The following is an 18882-nucleotide window of genomic DNA, read 5'->3' as shown; positions in this document are numbered from 1 at the left end:
AAAGTTAAGGGGCAAAGTAGGCATTCAAGGCATATTTCTTGAATTAATGACCGTTTGGAGTGGCGTAGAAATGTGTGTAAACTGCAACGGTGCAGCAACTTGGTTGTGGTGCTAGAAGAAGCCCCAGGGATGCACTGGCTCGGAAACTGCCGAAGTAGACCCGATGAGTCCCATCGCCGTTAAGTTACAGCAACAAAAAGCAGACCCAACCACTGGGACCCAACTTCAGACTCAGCCCAGCGCGAGGCCAGAACGCGCAGCCGCAGAACTAGGTGGGCGGGCCTGCGCAGGCGCAGAAATAGCCAACGGCCCGGGGTCCACGTCGGTGCAGCGGTTTCCCGCCAGGCCTGAGGCTGCAGGAGCAGGTCTGGCTTGGTCCCCACGTCCCTCACTGCGGTGGGTGAGGCGGGCTCCACGGCTCCGCTCTCGTGCCGCTAACCCTTTTCTCCTGAGCCACCGCCATCATGCTGCTGCCCGTATTCACCCTCAAACTGCGCCACAAAATCAGCCCCCGCATGGTGGCCGTTGGGCGCTACGACGGGACTCACCCGTGTCTGGCCGCCGCTACCCAAGCGGGCAAGGTAACCAATCCCACCTGCTCCCAACCCGCACGGAGCCAGTGCCCCTGGAGTCCCCCGCGGGGCGTGTCCCTGCAATCCAGTTCTTCATTGTCTGACTCCGCCCCCAGCCAGGGTTGCCCGGCAACGAGTCCGAGTCCGTAGTGTTTGTAGCTCTTTAGCTTGCGCAGAAGTAATGAGTGAAAACGGGGAACGACTTTGCTGAGCAGTTTATTTCTCTTCAGGTACTTAGACTCGTGTTGGAATCTCTGTACGGCTAGGGAGCTTGGGGAAGAGAAGTCCCTAAAGGGGAAAGGGCTTGGTCGGCGTTAGCAGTAGGGACAGATCCCAGATTAGAGGCCAGGGCTTCTGCCTATAGCTCTGAACTTCTCTCAAACTGCCTCTCAGAGCTAAACAACTTTATGGGGAAAAAGTTACAAAGACACCCTAACTTAAATGACTCAAATTACACTTTTGATCTTTATCCACGTATATTCACTTTTCATCCTGCTGTTTATTCACTAAGTACCTGTTAGGTGCTTCCTGTGTGGCAGGTGCTGTGCAAGTTGTGAGTCACAGAGATGAAAAAGATATGCCATTCGGCATTCACCAGACTTTCTGAACTCTCCTTCGTACTAGATCTTGGGGATTCAGAGATAAAGCTGGAGTGCTTACTTTCAGAAAGTTTATCGTCCAGAAGGACAATAGACAAGGCAAATCAAGGCACTGTGTATTGACGGAGGCATGCCCACCATACATGGAATACAGTGACATCAAGCGTAGTAACTTTTAACAAGCACAAAGCCTTATTACATTAATTATATCAGCATCCTTGCTGCATTGCCAATGGCAACAGCATAGCACAGGTGTGGTAGATCCTGGCTCCAGTACCTGCTAATTTCATGACCTTGAGCAAGGTACTTAGTCCCTACCACAGAGGGTTATTAAGAGGATTAAAATGTTACAACGTGTCATGTGCTTGGCATCTAGGCGGTGGTCACTAATTGTTAGCTGTTACTTTCTTCATTAGAAATAACAGTTTAGAGAGGTTCAAAGCAATGTTTAAGGCCGCTCAACTGGAAAGTGGTGGAAATGAGATTAGAGTGCATGTTCTGTGACCCAGTGTGTCTGTCTGTGTATCTTTCTCTCTCTCTCTTCCTCCCTTCCTTTCTTTCTTTTGCACCTGAAGCATATGGAGCTTCCCAGGCTAGGGGTTGAATCGGAGCTACAGCTGCCAGCCTACACCACGGGATCTGAGCTGCACCTTTGACTTACACCACAGCTCACAGCAGTGCCGTATCCCCGACCCACTGAGCAAGGCCAGGGATCGAACCCACATCCTTGTGGATACTAGTCAGATTTGTTTCCGGTGCGCCACGACAGGAACTCCCCAGTGTGGATTTAATAAGCTAACATTTAGGTAGTGATTTGTAGTTTTCAAGACACTTCGACCTATGTTGTATGTTTTCCCATATGCTATGCCTTGGGCTATGTAAGTAAAAAGTAATGATTCATTTTCACTGAGTAATATAATGGAGTAAAACCCTTAGCACAGAGCCTGACATGTAATAATGTTAGTTATAAAAATGTTGGAAGGCACTGACAAATAGGAAAAAGACATTCGTATTGGTGCACAGCAGCTAACTCAGTGGGCTGAAAAAGTCCCATGGATGTTAGCTTAGCCCTGATTTTTTGAGGGCTTGGTATGTGCCGGGCACTGTTCTTAGCTCTGCAGGTACAAGGTTGAATGTGACAGACAAGTTGTACCCCCTTGGAGGTTACCTTTGAGAGGGGGAACCAGACAGTTAGCAGAAACACAGACACACAAACACATGCGCACAGTGTCTTGATAGAAGAAAAACAGAGTAAGGGGTTGAGTGTGAGAGGATATTGCTCTTTTAGACGGTGGTCAGATAGGCCTGTGATAAGGTAACTGTGGATCAGAGGTTTGAAAGGCAATGAGGAAACAAGCCCTGCAGATAGGCAAGGTAAGTGTCCTCCAGGCAGAGGCATCAGTAAGCACAACAGCCTTGAGGTAGAGATATGCTTGGTGTGTTCCAGAAGGCTGCTGGGGCTGGAGTGGGATGAGGGAAGCAGTAAAGTAGCCAATAGCTGGATCATTTAGGGCCTGGTATGCCATAGTGAAGACCTTGGTTTTAAGAAAGTGGGTGATGGGATTTGGTTTATGTTTTTAGATAAAGGATTACTGGCTGGTGCTGCAAACAGATGCAGGGAGGGAACTGTAGGAATGGAAACAGGAAGATCAGGCAGAGGTTCCTTTTGAAACCCTTTTATTAGAATGTGATATAGAGTCAGAAGCAGGTACACTTGATTCTAAGTCTGTTTCTGGAGATGGGAGTCGGGGGAGAGAGAGGAGGTGCTATGGCCTATGTAATTGACTGCTTTATATTCAGAACTGTAAACAAATCTGAAAAGTTCTGACCTGATCTTTTATCTTGAGACTTTAAAATAAAATTGGTACTATTTTGTGATCCATGCAATACACAAATATATTTTTCTTTTAAAACTAACATTTTAGGGAGTTCCCATTGTATCACAGCAGAAAGGAATCTGACTAGTATCCGTGAGGATGTGGGTTCGATCCCTGGTCTTGCTCAGTGGGTTGGGGATCTGGCGTTGCCATGAGCTGTGGTGTAGGCTGCAGATGTGGCCCGGATCCTGTGTTGATGTGTCTGTTGTATAGGCCCGTAGCTGCAGCTCCCATTCGACCCCTAGCCTGGGAACTTTGATAGGCTACAGGTGCAGCCCTAAAAAGCAAAAACAAAAACAAAACCAAAAATACCACACCCCAAACCCAAAAAACCCCCAAACCATTTCAGGTAAGGCTAAAGCCCTCCTTGACCCATGTCTCTAGAAACAGGACTTTGTCATTTTCAGTGAGATTCTTTTGTGAATGTGGGGCTGACTTATTGGGATCTGGTCTCTGACCTTGAGCAGGCATATTTTTTTTTTAATTTTTTTGCTTTTTAGGGCTGCACCTGCAGCATATGGAGGTTCCCAGGCTAATTAGAGTTACAGCTGCCAGCCTACGCCACAGCCACAGCAACGCCAGATCCAAGCCAGGTCTGTGACCTGTACCACAGCTCATCGCAATGCCAGATCTTTAACCCACTGAGCAAGGCCAGGGATCAAACCCGCAACCTCATGGTTCCTACTCAGATTCGTTTCTGTTGCGCCATGACAGGAACTCCAAGCAAGCATATTTTAAAAAGGGGTTTCTTGCAGGATGAACATGGTTCGTCCATGGACATGTTTCTTTTCCCCACGCAGTTGGAGGGCTTAGTTGGAGTTCACATTGTCAGCAGCACCCCCTTCGCTAGAACAAATACGTGACTTTCAGCCAGTCTGTTGGGAGTGACCTATTTGTTGTGTGACTAAACTTGACTTTTTCCTCACCTGTGGGACAGCTAGGTCTCCTGGGCACTGATTTCTGTGTGTGGAGAACAGCAGGAGGGGAACTAGGGAGAAACCAGACTCCTGGGACTCTTGTTGCTCTTGGCAGCAAACCCCAACCTCATTCCATTCCAGTAACAATGAAGTCCATGGGTTATTTCCCCGCCTGTTCTTTCTGGGCAAATCTTATTACTAGAAGACTGTACGAATTTTTTTTGTTGTTGTTCAGAATGGTTGTAAAAGGAAGACAAGTTGATAGAGATTAGAGTTTGAAGCCAGACACCTGGCTTGTGTCTTATCCTTGTCACTTATTAGTGGTGAGACCTTGGGGAGGGGCCTTAATCGCTCTGACCTTCTCTGTATATCAGGGCTTGTTGTGAGGACCAAATGCAGTAACATTTGTAAAAGCATGTTGTAAAGTAAACACAAATGAGAACAGGAACACAATATTCAGTAGCTAAACACCTTTTCTATATGTTTCTAACCCATCTTTAAAAAGTTTTTTGTTGAATAGGCTATCTTTTTTATTTATTTATCTATTTATCTCTTTAGGCCTGCACTTGTGGCATATGGAAGTTCTCAGGCTAGGGGCCCATCGGGGCTATAGCTGCTGGCCTATGCCATGGCAACGCTGGGATAATAATTTAATATTAGTCCTACTTGAATTTAAACTAAGTCCCCTAAAACTGAGTTCCTCTGCCGAGTTTATGATTAACCTCTCTATCCAAAACTTTATTCCTTTTCTCCTTTCACACCTGTTCCTCCTCAGGATTGAGGAGCAGCAAAGAAAGGGGAGGTTTGTAACCAAGCAGGAACCTGTGGGCCCTTCTGGGACAACCCCCCTCCCTGCATGTCCTCCACCTGCCTCTTGTTTGTAGAAAAGTTTTAGTCTCCTAGGCCTCTCCCGAGTCTCAAAAGACTGGCTCAAGGGTTAGTAATTAGGGGAAGTTCCCTTGTGGTGCAGCTATGGCTCGGGTTCAGTCCTTGGCCCGGGAACTTCTTTGGGTGTGGGCAAAATAAGTGAATAATTAGGCAAGGTGAAGATGTAGAAATAATGAACAGCTGTTGGGCCGAGAAACTGACAGCAGTTTAGGCTATAAAGCCACTGGACTCCCTCACACTGCCTTCAAAACCTTGTCTCCTGACCGGCAACTTGCAGATGATCTCAGGACATCAGTCCACCATCTTCCCAGGTTGTCGGGCTCCTGAATAAAGCATTTCTTTTTCCACCGCACTTGTCTCTTGAGTATTGGCCTTTCGAGTGATGAGCAACTGAGCCAGCCTTGTCTGGTTAACAGATTTATACCAAAGTGTTAAAATGCTTGTTGAAAACAGACAAGTTTTAGAACTAGAAGGGACTTAAGGGATCTCAAGTACAGTTTCTCATCCTTTTTTTTTTTTTTTTTTCCCATATTGCTTCCCAGTGAGCTTTGTTCAGAAAGTGAAAATTTTCCTAGTGAAATTTTAAAGCCGTAGATATGCTGTATATCTACCTGTTCTTGTACTTTGGTCCTTTGGAGCCCCACAAGCTTAATGTCTAAGATCCTTCACCCCAAACCCAGTTACCCCTCCTGGGAGCAATAGCACCCCTCCTGAGAATCATGTTCTTGTCCAAACCTCCTTTTTACAGATGAAGCCCAAGAAAGTTGAGTGATTTATGTGGACACTCATAATAGAGGATTATGTTTATGATAGTTGAAACTGCTAAATTAGCTTTGAGCTAACTACTTAATTCTGTCTTCCTAATATAGACAGATAGCCTTTAAAAAGCTTGATTTGTGTGACTCATTTTATGTTTGTAAAAGAGATTTACTCATTACCAGGCTTTAAAACTACCAATTTTAAGGGTTAGGGTTAGGAAGTGAATATGTTAGGTGCTTGGAGGAAAGATGCTAAAGGATGTGTTTCTTGTTTTCTCTGAGCTTCTTGGTGCATAGCAATCACTCTGTAGCTGGTAGCAGCTTTGTATAGGTTGATTAGGAAAAGGCTGTTTTGTAAAGGGGCTTTAACATCCTGCTGGTGGGGTAGTATATGAGCTGTCCAGGTAGATCTTGGCCATTACCTTATTCTTTACAAAGCTAAGAACCACTGAACTTCTATGATTCACAGTGATTGAAAGTTAGCCACACAGAAAACTGTGTGTGGGTGTTTTAAGTTTTGTACATGATTAAAGTAACTTCTTGTTAATGTTGATATCTGTTACTAACCTGAGTCTTTTTTTAAAAAAAAACTGCATGTTAATTTTACATTTTGGTATTTAAGGGGATGTAATTAACTTTTTTTTTTTTTTAGGTTTTTATTCACAACCCTCATACACGGAGCCAGCATTTCAGTGCATCCAGGGTCTTCCAGAGCCCCCTGGAGTCTGATGTTTCGCTTCTCAACATTAACCAGGCAGTCAGCTGCCTGACTGCAGGAGTACTGAACCCTGAGCTTGGCTATGATACTCTTTTAGTGGGGACACAGACTAACCTTTTGGCTTATGATGTCTACAATAATTCAGATTTGTTCTACAGAGAGGTAGGTGTACCCCTTTATAATCATAAAACTCCCATTACCCATTAATGTCTTTTTTTTTTTTAATATTTGAAAGATCAGACATTGCTTCTGGTTTATTATGTGGCTGTTATAGTGTAGTTAAAAAACATGAGATTTTGCCATTTGGAGTTCCTGTTGTGGCTCAGTGGGTTAAGAATCCGACTAGTGGAGTTCCCTTTGTGGCACAGTGGTTAACGAATCTGACTAGGAACCAGGAGGTTGCAGGTTCGATCCCTGACCTTGCTCAGTGGGCTAAGGATCCGGCGTTGCCATGAAGCTGTGGTGTAGGTTGCAGACTCGGCTTGGATTCCATGTTGCTGTGGCTGTGGCGTAGGCCGGCGGCTACAGCTCCGATTTGACCTAGCCTGGGAACCTCCATATGCCTCGGGAGCAGCCCTAGAAAAGGCAAAAAGACAAAAAAAAAAAAAAAAAAGAATCCGACTAGTATCCATGAGGCTGCAGGTTCGATCCTTGGCCTTGTTCAGTGGGTTAAGTATCCGGCATTTCTGAGAGCTGTGACACAGATGAGGCTGGCATCTGGTGTTGCTGTGGCTGCAGCCTAGGTGAGCACCTGCAGCTCTGATTTTACCCATAGCCTGGGAACTTCCATATGCTGTGGGTTCATCCCTAAAAAGAAAAGAAAAGAAAAGATTTTTGCCGTTTACATCTGCTTCATGTACTTGATACTTAATGTGTTTGGTCACAGTTGGTAACCACTTGGTGACACTCCCAACTTATCTCTCATGAGGTTGATCCATGATAATACCATCTGTTAGGATTTGCTATTGATAATGAGGTCCTGCTGTATAGCACAGGGAACTATATCCAAACACTTGTGATGGGACATGATGGAAGGTAATAGGAGAAAAAGAATATATATGTATGTATAACTGGTCACTTTGCTGTATAGTAGAAATTGACAGAACATTGTAAATTATTAAAAATTTTTAAAAAAGGTTTACTATTGAGAATTCAGCCAACAGCCAGAAAGCCATCAACCAGGTCTCCTGGTGGCTTTGGATTAAAGTTTACTATATAATTTGTGGGAGAAGCATTTACTGTAGCCTGCCATCTACAGGCCACTGCAACTTTAGTATTCAAATAATCGATCTTTATTATAGAAAAGATATGGAAGGAAAATAAAAATAGTTACCCATAATTTCTTCATTTGGAAATAACACTTAACTCTTGAATTGATTTTTCCCATTTATACTTATTTTACTAAATATTTATGATTTTTTTTTTTTTTACAAAATAAGATCATACTATGTACATGTAGCCTTTTCCTTTTTTTCCTGTAACAGCTTTATTAAGATAAAATTCGTATACCATACAAAGGCTCTTCAGTTTATTCAGAGTTGTGTAACCATCACCACAGTCAATTTTAGAACATGTTCATTATCCCAAAAAGAAACCTGTATCCATTTAGAGTCACTCTCCATTTTGCTCCCAACCTCTCATCCTTAAGCAACCGCTAATCTGCTTTCTGTCTCCATCGATCTACCTGTTCTGGACAGTTTGTTGCATGTATCACATGTCATTATTTTTATGGCTAGTATTCCATTTTATGTATACACAACATTTTATTTACCCATTCATCAGTTAATAGACATTTGGGTTATTTCCACTCCCTGGCTATTACACGTGGCCTTTTTATTCAATAAGATATGTGTCGTGAACATCTTTCAAGTTACTGTTATATCTCTGCTTTATTCTTATTAGCTCTATAGTATTTCACTGTGTTAAAATATACCATAATTTGTTTCACCCATTCCATATTGTTGCATATTTATGTTTTCATATTTTCTCTATTACAATTGATAACTTTCATAAGCATATGTCTTTGCCACCTTCTCTGATTATTTCCTAAGGATACGTTCTTAGAAGTGCAATTTTTTTTCCCTTTGGTATTTTTTTTTTCTCGGCTGCATGAGAAAGATCCCAGGCCAAGGCTTGAACCTGAGCCACAGCAGTGACAACTCCAGCACCAAGAATCTCCTTTGTGCTTACTTTTTATTTGCATGTCTTCTTTTGTAAAATGTCTAAGTCTTTTGCCTGTTTTTTATTGGTAGTGTTGAGTGGTTTTTTTTTTTTGTTTATGTTTTTGTTTTTTCCTTTTTGGTGGCCCTGTGGCACATGGAGTTTCCAGGCCAAGTACAGCAGCGTTGGATCCTTGACGCACTGTGTTGGGCCAGGCATCAAACCTGTATCCCAGCACTCCAGAGATGCCACTTGCTGTTGTGCCACAGTGGGAACTCCTTGAGTATATTATTGATTTTTAGATGTTCTTTGGATATACTTGGTACAAGCTCTTTATCAGATTCATATATAACAAATATTTTTTTCCAGTATGTGTTTCATTCCAATAGGTAGGTGTCTTGATGAGCAAAGTTTTGATGAAGTCTAGCTGATCAGTTTTTTTCTTTAATGGTTAGTGTACTTTTTGTACTAAGAAATCTTTGCCTATTTCAGGGTCACAAAGATACTCTTTCTGTATTTTTTTCTTTGTCTTTTTAGGGCTGCAACCGTGATATATGGAAGTTCCCAGGCTAGGGGCCGAATTGGAGCTGCAGCTGCCAGCCTACACCACAGCCACAGCAATGTAGGATCTGAACCGCCTCTGCTACCCACACCACAGTCCAGAGCAACACTGGATCTCCCACCCACTGAGCAAGGCCAGGGATCAAACCTGTATCCCCATGGATACTAGTTGGATTCATGACTGCTGAGCTAAGACAGGAACTCCTCTTTCTGTATTTTTGTATGACTGAAATTGCATTTAGGATTGTCTTAAGGTTCTCTAGAGAAATAGAACCAACAGGATGCATATATATGTAAAGAGAGGGAGTGGAGAGGGATTTATTTTAAGGAATTAACTCCCAAAATTGTGCAGGCTGTCAAGTCCAAAATTTTCAGGGTACACCAGCAGGTTGGAGACAGAGGGAAGAGTTGAGGTTGAAGCTCAAGTCCAAAGGCATTCTGGTGGCAGAATGCTTTCTTCCTTAGAGAGGTCAGTCTTTTTCAATTTAAACCTTCAACTGATTGAATGAAGCCCACCAACATTATAGAGGGTAATCCGCTGACTCAGAGTCTATTGATTTAAATGTTAATCTCATCTAAAAAATACTTTCACAGAGGAGTTCCCTTGTGGCTCAGCTGAAACAAATCCAACTAGGAACTAGGTTGTGGGTTCGATCTAAAAAAAAAAGCAAAAATAAAAAATAAAAAAAATAAAAAATACTTTCATAGAAACATTTGGAGTAATGTTTGACCAAATATCTGGATACCATGGCCTGGCCAAGTTGACATAAAATTAGCGATCACAAGAATTCAGTTTTACAATTGCTGAGTTAAACACCTTTTTTTTTTAAATTGGTAAGTTAACTTTTTTTTTTTTTTTTTTTTTGTCTCTTTAGGTCCACACTTATGGAACATGGAGGTTCCCAGGCTAGGGATTGAATCGGAGCTGTAGCTGCTGGCCTACACCACAGCCACAGCAATGCCAAATCCAAACTGTGTCTGCGATTTATACCACAGCTCATGACAATGTGAGATCCTTAACCCACTGAGCAAGGCAAGGGATCAAACCCATGTCCTCATGGTTGCTAGTCGGATTGGTTTCTGCTAAGCCATGACGGAAAATCCAGGTTAACCTTTTTTAAATGAGATTTTAGGTAGATATTGGTAAATTGCTCTCTAGAAAGACAACTGTTTTCTCACCTCCCCCCTCAGAATATGAGAGTGCCTACTTTATCACACCCTAGTCTACAATGGATAGTGTTGGTTTTTTTTTTCATCTTTGTCAATTTGTGAAATGGTATTGTGAGAATGGATATTTTTCATGTTTTTTGTCTATTTGTATTTCTTGTGACTTTTCTGTTTATTTATTTTTGCTTGTTTGCTCATTGATCTGCTTTGTATTAACAAAAATATTAACTCTTTGGAGTTCCCATTGTGGCTGAGCGGTTAACAAACCCGGCTAGGATACATGAGGATGCGGGTTTGATCCCTGGCCTTGCTCGGCGGGTTCAGGATCCGTGAGTTGCGGTGGCAGGTTGCAGATGTGGCTTGGAGCTGGTATGGCTGTGGCTGTGACCTAGGCTGGCAGCTGTAGCTCTGATTGAAGCCATAGCGTGGGAACCTCCATATGCCGTGGGTGCAGCCCTAAAAAGCAAAAGAAAAAATTAATTCTTTGTCTTATATATCGCAGTTATTTTTCCTAGTTTATTTTTTTACCTTGATTGATCATTTATGTTTTTTATTTTTTATGAATTCTTTCTTTTTATACACAATCTGTTTTTTGTAGTTCTTCAACTTAAAGATTATACAAGTAAGGATTGTTTTCCTGTACGATAAACAATTAGGTTTACAAAGATGTCCTTGAATATTCCAAAAATAAATTATGCTTTTACATTTTATTCAAGAAGTCTTATTTCCCTGTGACCTAGTAGATTGAGGATCCGGTGTTGTCATTGTTGTGGTGTGGGTTTGATTGCTGGCCTGGAAACTTTTGCAGGCTGTGGGTGCAGCCAAAAAAAAAAAAAAAAAAAAAAAAAAAACAATCTGAGACATTTATTAATTCTAGATGGTGGCTCTTTAGGTGTTTGTTTTATTCTTTGTAGTTTTTAGTACTTTATAATCCAAAAGAGCAGTGATAGGAGAACTGGGTAATAAAGATTAAAAATATTTCCATCTAAAATAGTTAAAATAGATTTCAAAAGTTTGAATGTTTTAAAGGCATACATCTTGATTCATTGGAGAATTTGGCTTCCAGAATCTGGTCGTCCAGGAGAACCTGGGATTTTGTAGCAAGTTGCTCTAGCAGATTAGTGTGAGGAGCCAATCACCTGAGTTGATCCTGGGTCTGTGCTCATCCTGGCATGAACACATATAAGCCAAAGAGACCATCCTAGGTGGGCAGGCCTGGCCTGCTGCTCAGGAGACCACTTGGCATTTCAGAAAAGGTGGCAGAGAAACTTGGGTGTCCAAATAGAAATAAAGATCTGTGTGCCTCCAGTGTGCCTATGCCTCATTGTGTTTGAGAGTTGATGTCTTTTTTTCCTTCTTAGGTGGCAGATGGGGCCAATGCAATTGTGCTGGGGACATTGGGAGATATTTCCTCTCCTCTTGCAATTATTGGTGGAAATTGTGCTCTGCAGGGTTTTGATCATGAAGGAAATGATCTCTTTTGGACGGTAAAGAACAGAACATTCTCTTTAATACTCTTAAGCATTTTTACTTTTAATGTTCTTTAGGTCTTGTTTGTTCGCTTTTTACAATTGACTGTAATGAATACTAGGAATAAAATAGAACACTATAATTCTGTATGTTAAAAAAGTATATAAGTAATTAGAATTTTAAATTCATGGTTTGTATCATCCTCTCTTTCATGTAGCTCCTATGTTTGGATTAAAAGGAAAAAGATGGCATAGTAATGATTTTGGTTTTATTTTCAGGTTACTGGAGATAATGTTCACTCCTTGGCCTTGTGTGACTTCGACAGTGATGGGAAGAAAGAGGTACTGGGGGAGGAGATCTGTCTCTTTTTGTGTCGGCTCAGTACATACATTTTCCCATGACAGTGACACTAGGGTTGTTAGCTTCTCATGGTTGTTGCCTAAATAATAACCTCTGTGGCCTCATTTTTCTCTCTCCTCTCTTTTGAACAATCATCATTTGTGTTTGTCTCATACAGGGATCAAGATTATGATGTTTCAGGAGTTCCCGTGGTGGCGCAGTGGTTAACGAATCCGACTAGGAACCATGAGGTTGCGGGTTCGGTCCCTGCCCTTGCTCAGTGGGTTGACGATCCGGCGTTGCCATGAGCTGTGGTGTAGGTTGCAGACGCGGCTTGGATCCCGCATTGCTGTGGCTCTGGCGTAGGCCGTTGGCTCCAGCTCCGATTGGACCCCTAGCCTGGGAACCTCCATATGCCGCGGGAGCGGCCCAAGAAATAGCAAAAAAAAAAAAGATTATGATGTTTCAAAGACACAGGATGAGGAGGGAGGGCAGAACAGTTGCTGGTTTTGCAGTCATATTCACAGTCTTATAACTTGATTCTGTTGCTTTGAAATCATAATAGCACCTACTCCTTAATTTTGGCCAACTTTTTTAGGAATCTAAAAGTTTTAGAGGTTGGCTCTTAGCCTTTTTAAACTACTGTAATGGTTACTCTAGATATTAGCATCTTGAGCAGCTAGTGAAGCACTGTGTTAGGCATTGACTTTACCTTCCACTTGTACATGAATACTGGGCTCTGGCTTTTTAAAATTTTTTTGATTTTTTTTAATGGCTGCACGTGCAGCATATGAAAGTTCGCAGTCCAGGGATTGAATCATAGTTGTAGGTGCAGCAGCACTGGGTCCTTTAACGCACTATACTGGGCTGGAGAGTAAACTTTCAACTGCACAGAGACCTGAGCTGCTGCAGTTGAATTCCTAACTCATTTCACCATAGCGGGAACTCCTGAACTCTGGCTTTTGAAATAGGGCTTTCACCTGCAGGCAGACAGACACTGAACCAGGAATATTTCAGGTGCCTAGTGAAGGAACTTGTTTTGGTAGGAGGTGTAGCCCACGTGGCAGGATCTGTAGTAACCACTTTTTCATCACTGACTGAATCTTGACCTCCTCATTAGAAGGAACCTTTCCTAGAATCACATTCCTGGGGGGTTGGAACTCTTGGGTGGCTGTAGCAGCATACAAAGTATTATGCAGTTTTGGAGTTCCCATTGTGGCTCAGCAGAAATGAATCCAACTAGGAACTATGAGATTGTGGGTTCGATCCCTGGCCTCGCTTAGTTGGTTAAGGATCCGGCTTTGCCGTGAGCTGTGGTGTAGGTCACAGACATGGATCATATCCTGCATTTCTGTGGCTGTGGTGTATGCTAGCAGCTGTAGCTCCGATTGGACCCCTAGCCTGGGAACTTCCATATGCCGCAAGTGTGGCCCTAAAAAAATAAAGTATTATGCAGTTTTTACATTTTATTTATGGAAATTTTGCTGTGTTCATTTGCTGAACTAAATATGCATAAATTTTTTTTTCCTCTTAGCTGCTTGTTGGATCTGAGGATTTTGATATCCGAGTTTTTAAAGAAGATGAGATTGTGGCAGAAATGACAGAAACAGAGGTAAGAAGTGCTATTTCAGAATTATGATAAACCTCGATAGATTAGCACAGTCAAATGTAACATTAGATTCGAGCACTCGGACATCTTACAGTCTGGACAGTTTTTAGGGTTAAAAACTGGGGATTAAACAGAGCCGTACGTTATAGATAAAGGATATTTAAATGTTTCGTTACCAGGATATATTTTGAAAAGACTGATTGCCTAGAGAAAAATTATTAAGCACCTAAAGGTATTTTAATGAGCTATTACCTACTAATAACAATAGGTGTTCCCACTATGGAGCAGCAGATTAAGGATCCGGCTTTGTCTCTGCAGTGAACTGCTGAGGCTTGGGTTTGATCCCTGGTCTGGTGCAATGGGTTAAGTATCCGGTGTTGCTGCAGCTGTGGCATAGGTCTCAGCTGTGGCTCAGATTCTATCTCTGGCCCCCAGAACTTCCATATGCTGTGGGTGTGGCCCCCATTTTTTTTTTAAAGGCAACCATTTATTGTGTACCTTATGTATACCAGGCACTGTTCTAAGTGCTTTACATGAATTTACTCATTTAATCCTACAACAACCCTATTATGAAGGTGGTAGTATTAATTCTCATTTCACAGCTGAGGGAACATGTTAAGTTTCTTTGTTAATTCTTACAAAGTTATGACTACTAAGTGACATGATCAGGATTCGAAGCTTTGTGCCTTGGCCTCCTCTTCCTCATCATCTGTTAAATGGTATTGAATATTGAAGTGCATAAATGAGATTTTTATACTTTTTCTCTTCATTCAAATTAAGTACTTCTTAAGCACATTTCTGTAGATAAACTTAAAAGTTAAATATTATGGAACCTAATGAGTTTCTTTGTGATTAGAATTATTCATGTAATTAAATCTGAGATATTAGTTTATTTTTTTTAAGCAGGATCTAAAGATTGCTCTTATCCTTTGTAGTTTTGGTATTCTGAGGATCCTTATTTGCTGCTGATTTTCTAAGCTTGGGTAAGATGGAAATAAAAAAGATGTAGGATATTCCAAATGAGGGAAGGAGAAGGAGATTAAGGAGCAATAGCTTGTGAATGTTGTAAATGGACAGAAAAAGAAACCACTGCAGAAGGAGGTTTTAGAGAGCAGAATGGTGGGATTGTACAAAATGTAATTAGGATGCTTGAGGGTCTGTATCAGAAAAGCTTGGAGTTCCCGTCATGGCACAGTGGAAACGAATCCAACTAATCCAACTAGGAACCGTGAGGTTGCGTGTTCCATCCCTGGACTCACTCAGTGGCTTAAGGATTCGGCATTGCTATGAGCTGTGGTGTAGGTCACACATTCGGCTGGGATCTGGCATTGCTGTGGCTGTGGCGTAGGCCAGCGGCTACAGCTCAGATTGGACCCCTAGCCTGGGAACCTCCATATGCCATGGGTGCGGCCCTAAAAAGCCAAAAAGAAAAAAAAAAAAAAAAAGAAAAAAAGAGAAAAGAAAAAGAAAAGCTTGAGGGAACTTGCTTCAAAACCCACCTTGACCACTTGTCCTTGCTTCTTGTCACTTACAGAACTGTCTAGGAACGTCAGGCTTCTGTTCCCCTGGCTATGAACAGGAGACCAAAGAGCAAAATGTGCATATTGATATATAAAATGTTATCAATTATTTTTAACTTGTTTACCTTTAGCATAGATTTTTGATTAGTCCTCCTATTTATATATTCATAGGTGTTATAATTGTAAGCCGACAGTTGTGGATAGAGGGAAATGAGGGGAGAAATGAGTGTGAGAAGCACTGGCCTGTAGGTGCTGCATCCTGCATTACCATTTCCCCTTCAAATTTGTAATAAATCTTTTCCCATTTGGTGGGGATCATTGAGGTCTTTTTGGATCTCTGTTAATTGTCAGTACTAGATGTGAAGGCAGTGCCTCCTCTGAAAGACCTTCTTCCTAAATCCTAGAAAAGGGTAGGAGAACAGGAAATAGGGAGATCTGAGGTGCCGGTTGATCCTCTGGTCTGCAAAACAAGAAACTAGTGAACTAATGAAGAACTGAAGGACTAGGGAATCTGGGGCTGCATTTATGACAATGTGGACTTTAGGAAATTGTTCATTTCAGGGTTGTTTTCCTGTCCTCTTGGTTTGATTTTGCTCCAGTTCAAATGTCCTTCTCACATTAGCAAAATGAGAATTTATTTGGCAGCTGAAAGTACTGGCAAAAGAATGCCTTCACTAAATGATTCTGGAGTCCTACATGGCACTTTATATTCTGAGTTAAGTGAAGTGGGTGGTTTTATAGACAAGCTGTAGGCGTAGAAGAAATTACATAACTATTCTCTGTACAATTTATTTCTTAATGTCTCTCATATTAGTGTAAGAAAGGATATCTGCAGGATTGTAGACATCATTAAACTTTGGTTTTAATTTTAAAGGATAATTTCATTTCATTCACTATCTAAAACTTTACCCTTTTAAGTATATTAAACCCTCGAATAGTGCTATAAATACTTTGTATAATACCTCTATTCTGTATGTTGTTAGATATACACACAAATCTATGTGCTGAATTTTTGTTTTCTGTTTTTCTTTTTACAGCTGTACCTGTAGCATATGGAGGTTCCCAGGCTAGGGATCGAATTGGAACAGCAGCTGTCAGCCTGTGCCATAGCCACAGCAATGCCAGATCCAAGCTGCATCTATAGCCTAAGGTGCAGCTCGCAGCAATGCCGGATCTTTAACCCACTGGATGAGGCCAAGGATTGAACCTGAATCTTCATGGACACTCTGTCGGGTTCGTAACCCACTGAGCCACAGTGGGAACTCTAACACATGGCTTTTTTTTTTTTTTTTTTTTTTTTTTCCTTTATTTGGCCACCCACAGCATATGAAGTTCCTGGACCAGGGATCAGATCTGAGCCACAGTTGTGACTTATACTACAGCTGCAGCAATGCCAGATCCTTAATTCACTGTGCCAGGCCAGGGATTGAATCTGCATCCTGGCACTTGAGAGACACCACTGACCCCATTGTGCCACCGCAGGAGCTCCTATGTGCTGAGTTTTCCCTTTTCAAAGGATTATGATTTTTTCTAAAAAATGACTTGCATCTCTCTGGCAAATAATAAATTAGGTCATAGAAAAGTAAACACTAAAGAGATAATTATGGATTTTACAAGTCCTTTAAAATTCTAGACTCTGGGATATTGTTAGTTAAGGAAACTAGAGTAATCATTAAAACATTTTGAGTTAGTATATGTAACATTTGTTGTAGGAGTTCCTGTTGTGGCGCAGCAGAAACGATTCTGACTAGCATCCATGAGGATGTGGATTTGAGCCCTGGCATTGCTCAGTGGTTCAGCGATTCAGAGTTGCTGTGGCTCCAGTTCAGTCCTTAGCCTGGGAATCTCTATATACCACAAGTGCAGCCCTAAGCAGAAAAAAAAAAAAAAAATCTGTTGTACATATTCCAGATTTGTGTATGCAGCTTATTTCTTCCTTATTTCCTCAATTTTACTATTTTTTAAATTTTTTTAGATTTTTTTAAAGATTTTTTTTTTGCTATAGCTGGTTTACAAATTTTTAAAAAATATGTAATTTGTTGAAACTTACTATATATGCTTGATCTGAAACAGTAAATTTTTGCAAGTTTATTTAATTCTAATTATTCAACTCTGGAATAGGTGACATTGATCATAGAGAAGAGCAACGCATTCCCCACTAATGGGTTGGAAGCATGTTTAAATCTAATTTTAACACACTTGTAGCAAGGCATCCAATTTCATAAAGCCACACTTTGTGTTAAATTGAGCCTTAATGAAAGGTGTTGTATCTTTATCATTATTTTCTGCAGGTAATCACCTCTCTTTGCCCCATGTATGGCAGTCGATTTGGTTATGCCCTTTCCAATGGCACAGTTGGAGTTTATGACAAAACAGCCCGATACTGGAGAATTAAAGTTAGTATGATTCAGCCTCTGATGTTCAAGGATTTTATATTTATTGAGAGTACTTCTGTACTAATTATTGAAATTTCTTTTCAGTCCAAAAATCATGCCATGAGCATTCATGCTTTTGACCTTAATTCTGATGGAGTATGTGAACTGATAACTGGTTGGTCCAATGGGAAGGTAAGTTTAAGTAAAATTCAGATGTAATTTAAAGTAATAATTGTCTGAAATAGATTGGCTGTATGACTCAGAACGGTGATGTGAGAATATAAACTTGAGTTCCTTGGCTGTGCTTTTTAACTCCATAATCTTTCCGTGTTTTCAGTTCCTGCTCTAGTTATCAACACTGCAAAGTGAGTGAGTGTCCTTTTGGTCTTATAAGTCCTATTTGGAGGAAAATCTCCAGGAAGGTTCTTTCTAAATCTCTTCTTAAAGGAATGAGATTCAGTTTAATCAGGTTGATCCTGGGCATAGGCAAGCAAAAAAGGATTTTTAATAAGCTAATAACAAACTGTTTGTATAGCTCTTTTCTAATCTTCAAGTCTAACTAAAAACTTAGAATTAATGGGAAGAATTGTGTTATCATATTGTCTTCCCAGCTACAACTTCAAGATAGAATTTTAAAAATTCTTTCCTTTTTTAACTTCAAATCAGAGTTTTCTATAGTTTTTTGGCAAGTTGGGATTGTCTTGTTAGAAACTGCCTAAGTAGCTGCCAGGTCTCCATGGATACCATTTGTCCTAGCTCTTTTGTCTGTCAGTGCTGATTGCCTAAAAGGAGATCAGCTAATTCTGTCTCTTCTTTGATTTTCCTTTACCTTTGGTCAGTGCCTTGTAATCTTCCTTTGGTGTTGTGTGAAGAACAAATTCTAAAAAACTGTTATGTTTCTTCTTCTCCACTTGATTTTGTGTTTGGTATGTACATTAAAAATTGTAAAGGAAGACTATGTAGTTGTTCATTAAAAAAATCCATAAAAGGTACCCTATTCTGAGGAATATAAATTATTGTACTGGATCCAAGTCTTCATTCAAAGAAAGGATTGTAAGAGTGCCCATCCTGGTATAGTGGAAACTAATCCAACTAGTATCCATGAGGATGCAGGTTCAATCCCTGGCCTTGCTCAGTGGGTTAAGGATCTGGCGTTGCTATGGCTGTGTCGTAGGCTGGCAGCTGCAGCTCCTATTCAGCCCCTAGCCTGGAAACTTCCATATGCTGTAGGTGCAGCCCTAAAAAAAAAAAAATTAAGTTAAAAAAAGAGAGCTAACATGTCTCATATATCTCCGTGTGCCAGGGCCTGTTCTAAGTGCTTAACATGTGTTAACACCTTTAGGCCTCTTCAC

At 41.1% G+C, this 18882-nt stretch overlaps 1 protein-coding gene across 15 annotated transcripts in view; it reads left to right on the top strand.

Annotated features, from left to right (window-relative positions):
• Positions 1–324: 324 nt before the first annotated feature.
• BBS2 (Bardet-Biedl syndrome 2) overlaps positions 325–18882 on the top strand; it is a 73093-nt gene continuing 54535 nt past the window's right edge. For 10 of the 15 annotated variants that reach the window (XR_014805613.1, XR_014805616.1, XR_014805615.1 and 7 more), the window contains exons 1-7: positions 325–581; positions 6264–6491; positions 11579–11704; positions 11966–12028; positions 13561–13638; positions 17447–17551; positions 17636–17722. Coding sequence is in view for 6 of the 15 variants with exons in the window: in XM_084959800.1 (XP_084815926.1) it covers positions 465–581; positions 6264–6491; positions 11579–11704; positions 11966–12028; positions 13561–13638; positions 17447–17551; positions 17636–17722 (804 nt within the window). In the remaining 9 variants the exon portion in view is untranslated. Of the gene's footprint in view, positions 803–6263; positions 6492–11578; positions 11705–11965; positions 12029–13560; positions 13639–17446; positions 17552–17635; positions 17723–18882 lie in introns of all 15 variants that reach the window. The other 5 variants (XR_014805617.1, XR_014805618.1, XM_084959804.1 and 2 more) reach the window with 1 other exon arrangement.

This window comes from Sus scrofa, chromosome 6 (assembly GCF_054392235.1).
Source record: "Sus scrofa isolate SSC_HxYL_T2T_F1_AM1 chromosome 6, Sscrofa_HxYL_maternal_Yorkshire_Landrace_v2.0, whole genome shotgun sequence".
Classification (NCBI taxonomy): Eukaryota; Metazoa; Chordata; class Mammalia; order Artiodactyla; family Suidae; genus Sus; species Sus scrofa.
Note: the sequence above shows the minus strand (reverse complement) of the source record. Positions and strands in the feature narration are given on the sequence as shown.